General features: G+C 53.2%; 1 protein-coding gene across 1 annotated transcript; it reads left to right on the forward strand.

Annotated features, from left to right (window-relative positions):
• The first annotated feature begins 1,355 nt into the window (after positions 1-1,355).
• Positions 1,356-3,860, forward strand: KVR01_012320 (uncharacterized protein). The gene has a single exon (XM_044785204.1). The coding sequence runs from the start codon at positions 2,389-2,391 to the stop codon at positions 3,739-3,741; it is 1,353 nt and encodes a 450-aa protein (XP_044638508.1). The 5' UTR covers positions 1,356-2,388; the 3' UTR covers positions 3,742-3,860.
• Positions 3,861-4,709: the final 849 nt, after the last annotated feature.

A 4,709-nucleotide genomic window follows, 5' to 3' on the forward strand; every position in this document is an offset into this window, starting at 1 on the left:
TTCGAACGAGAAAAATTAGGGCTATCGATCGGTATATGAAGCTCCCCGGTGCGGCCACCACAGGGGGCGTGGCTGCCGGATTTGTGTTTTTAGACAACTTTGAAATTGAAGATGCACCATCTCACACTCGTTTCTCGCTGGACAACCGTGCCAGCACGATACCTTCTGAGCAACTCCACCAAAACTCACCGCACCGACATAAACGTACTACCGGCTGATAGCGCTGAATTTTGCGGTTCGGACGGTACCATCCATGCCGCGTGCGGGCCACCGTGGGCGGCACAGGTGAGGCCTAAAGTCTGGGCGTGCGCGTTTTCCACCACAGCGCGGCGTAGGAATTTTCGACCGTGGCGCGGGTATAACCATTCGAAAGAGCTCGTCCAGGCGGTCAAAACCGTATCTTTAGATTTCCGATGCACCCCGTGTCCGTCGGTGCAGGTGGGCGTGAGCAGCCGCCCGCAAAACGGAGAGTTACCCTAGACTTTTTTGGAGAGTTACCCTAGACTTTTTTGCGCACCCACACAAAGTCAGCCCTGCAGCACGCCAACGGCGTCCGACGGCAACAAAAACCATACCATTCGAACCGTCTCGTCGAGGCGGTCAAAAACATATCTTTACATCTTCGATGCACCGCCTGGCTGTCGGTGCAGGTGGGCGTGAGCAGCCGCCCGCAAAATGGAGAGTTACCCTAGACTTTTTTGGAGAGTTACCCTAGACTTTTTTTGCACCCGCACAAAACCGACCCTGCAGCACGCCAGCGAGGTCCGACGGCGGTGCAAACCATACTATTCGAAAGAGCTCGTTTAGACGGTCAAAACCGTATCTTTAGATTTTCGATGCACCGCCTGGCTGTCGGTGCAGGTGGGCGTGAGCAGCCGCCCGCAAAACGGAGAGTTACCCTAGACTTTTTTTGGAGAGTTACCCTAGACTTTTTTTTGCACCCGCACAAAACCGACCCTGCAGCACGCCAACGAGGTCCGACGGCAATAAAAACTATACCATTCGAACCGTCTCGTCAAGGCGCACATAATGGTGTGTTTTATGTGTGGTGCATCGCCCGTCGTCGGCGTGCACCCGGCTGTGGGCTGGTGGCGGCGGCGTGGGTGGGCGCAGTTGGCGACGGCGAGGTCTGGGACACCTCCCATCGTGCTCGCAGTGGTCGCTTTAGTATGGGGGAATCGAAATTTTGTCGAAGTCCGAATGGTGCGTGCACGCCGGGAGATGAGTTTGGTGGTCGTGAGTCGATTTTTTGGACTTGCCATACAAATGAATTTTCCGGGTGGGGCGTTTTCGCACGGGAGCCCACCAGAGCGTGCTGGCGGGTGATACGATGTCGGAGGGACTATGAGAGGGGGAAAAAAAAAAGTTGGAGTCAAACCCGACTTAGTGGGTTCCAGTGGGCTTAGCGGTGGCTTCCAGCGCTCTGCCCCTAGAACCCACCCCCTATGGCGCCTGCTAGGCAGCTGAAGCCCCTGTGGCTAGGCTACCTCGCCGGCGTCGGCTCGAAATCTGACCAAGTCCGAACGGTGCGTGCGTGCCGGGAGATGAGTTTGGTGGTCGTGAGTCGATTTTTTCGATTCCCCATACAAATGAATTTTCCGGCACGGCCAAACTCGCACCGGAGCCCACCAGAGCGTGCTGGCGGGTGAGACGATGTCGGAGGGACTATGAGAGGGCACACGAAAACCGTGGGAAGTCGGGGCTTGCCCTGGCCCCCAGCGGTGGTGTGCCCTGTGGCTCTTAGGGGGGGCTGTCTGGCTTGCCGGGCACCTCGTTCCTAGGCGTAAACTTCCGCTGAAAACTTGTTCCTTTCTCTGCTCTGTTTCGGGCCCTAGGCCTGATTCATCCTTGTACAGCGCGTCCTGCGGCCACTGGTGGACCCTTCATCGGGATAGCCAGTGGTCCCCTTCGGGGTATAAAGTGGTTGATGCGGGCCCGGCCCTCCTTAAATGTGAGGTTGAAGGGTCTCTGGGGGGTCACTTATCCGGGGGTGGAACCTAGGAGCATACAGGGGTGTAAAGCTTCCTCGATCTGTGAGTCTCCTTCTCACACTAACCTAAAAAGGCAGATATACCTACGGAGGTATTTAAAAACACCGGATCTTTCAGAGGGTGGCTGAAACAGAACCTAATGCACTCGGACCTGGAGGCCCCTAAGGCCTATCCATCTCAAAAACAATTTCTGCTTAAGCGACGTATGGTGACAAATTCTGATAACAAAGTTTTGCGCCTGGACCCCAGACCCACACAGTTTTCAGAAAAGCTCTATTGCATTTTGCCAAGACTTTTGACCCACATCTGACCCACAGAGGGACCACTTGACAACTGAGGAACCGCACAGAACAAAGCAGAGAACCCCAAAGAGAAGAAACTTTGATCAATTGAGACAATGGCATCCGACGAGTCTAAAGCGAGGCGCAAGCAGAAGAAGAAGGACAGGGCGAAAGCGAAAGCCGAGCTGATGTCCAAGGTGACGAAGAAGAAGGCCAAGGCCAAGGAATCTTCAGAGCCGGAGCAAACGCTAGTCAAGAAGACCAAGGTGCTGAAGATCAAGGCGGGAGACGACAAGCCTGAGCCGAAGAAACCATCGACAAAGGCTATCACCTCCATACGCCTGCAGGCAAGCGACAGAAAGAAACTGTCAGAACAAGACCGGGCAATCTTCATTGCCTTACCGGAGGGATCCAAACTCACCAAAGCCCAGAAGGCCTTGGAAATTCGCCAACATGTTGCCAGCGGAAGAGCCATCAATGATATTCAGACTGTCATGGCGCCAGCCAATAGCTACGTCGTCCTAATCTACAAGACGACAAAAGCGAGGGACTCGGCACTGAAGTACTTGAAGAAGGAAACTTTCAGACTTGAGGACACTCCGACTGAGTTGCATATTGAAAAGTTTGGGGCGGATCACACGGGGGCATCGACGAATACAGCTTGGTTTATGAATCTGGGCTTTGATGAAGACGCGAAGGATCTCTATGACGCCATACTCAAGAGACTACTGTCGAAAGGCATGCCTGTCTCCCACATCCCGGCCTTTGAGATCCGACAAGTCCGATCGGTTGGGATACCAACCGATAAATTCATCATACTCTGGCAAGGGAAGGCGCCAGCATGGATCGGAAAACACCTCCTGGTCAATGACGTCAACCGCCTGGTGTCCCAAGAAGGCAAGCGTTCCTGCAAGCTATGCCTCGAAAAGGGACACACGGCGGCTGAGTGCAAATCGACCAGCACATCTGAAAGCCTTTCCCAGCCAAAAGTGACTTGGGAGCCAGACAACGAGGAGCGAGCACAGGAATTGGAGAACCTGCTTGTGCGAGAGAAATGGCACAAAGTCATCGACTCGGAGGGAATCGAAACCTGGAGGCACCCCAGTGCCCCAAGCCCTGGCGACGTGGAACTCATGGAACTCGACCCAGCGGAATCAGATGGCTCCGACGACACAGAGCTGAAGAGGCAACAAGTTGGGAAGCAAATCGACCGCCTGACCGGAAAGGGAAAAGTTGAATACGCAAAACTCCACAACAGGCTCGCCAAAGAGTACAACCCCGATTCTGGAAAACTTGAGGATACCCCGGCCAAGGATACCGACAAAGAGAGCGATGACGAAGAGAAAGCGCCCAAGACAAAGCGCAAAACGTCGCGCAGATCATCTCTTGCTGCATCAACCCAGGGAGACGACGTCGACAACCAGGATCCCAGCGAACCGCCAAAGAAGAAGAGCAAAAAGACTGGATGAATGAGAGCGACAGACACGACAAACAGCAAAGCGCTGGAAAGGCCGACCTAGATTGCAACCCTGGCCTTAGATAGTACCTTTTAGGAAGAGTCTTAATACAAAACTACATTCTCTTCTCTATCCCTCTGGGGACTTAAATTGTGACTTCAAATACATCTTCCATAATGAGGATACTGACCCACAATGTGCAAGGAGTAGGAGCCGTCACTGGCCAACCTAATACTCCGAAGCTCGGATCATTGATCCAGTCATACGAGGGACTGGGGGCTGATGTAATCTGTTTGACAGAGACACATTTGACTAGCGAAAAGTTTCAAACTACCGAGGGGTGGCCTAACCAGCACGGTTGGGCTACGACAAGTTACTCCACAAAGGAGCGCGGGGTTACTTTTTGCATCTTGAACACGGGGAAAATCAACCCAGACACTGTGAGAATACTGCAGAGTGATCCAGAGGGACGATACCTGGTGATTCAGGTGGTCTGTGAGGACCATTTTGTTACCATACTGGGGGTGTACGCGCCAAACGTGTACGCAGAAGCAGTTGGCTTCTTCCGAGAAATCGAGCATATCGTCTCAGAGTACAGGCCCGAGATCATACTGGGGGACTTCAACAAGGTCCTTGAACCTAAGGACCGGTCCCCTGCCATAAATGAGACAACAGGTCCCTGGAAGGCCTTGCACAAGGCCGTGACGAACAATGGTTACCTTGATGGATGGCGGCAGTGCAACCCAGAGGCAAGGAAATATACATATGAAGGAAGCCACCATATGACACCTGCCAGCAGGATTGACCGCATTTATGTTCCATCAAAATCTTTTACACAATGCTCGAGCTGGGAAATCCACTCCTACCTATCATACAGTGACCATAGGCCAGTCTCTATGGTGTACCACCCAGGTGGTACGGCTCAGGTAGCGAGACCAGACTGGAAGTTTCCTAATAGACTTCTGAAGTCTGAGGATACT

This window comes from Diaporthe batatas, assembly GCF_019321695.1.
Source record: "Diaporthe batatas strain CRI 302-4 chromosome Unknown Contig00019, whole genome shotgun sequence".
In the NCBI taxonomy this organism is placed as follows: Eukaryota; Fungi; Ascomycota; class Sordariomycetes; order Diaporthales; family Diaporthaceae; genus Diaporthe; species Diaporthe batatas.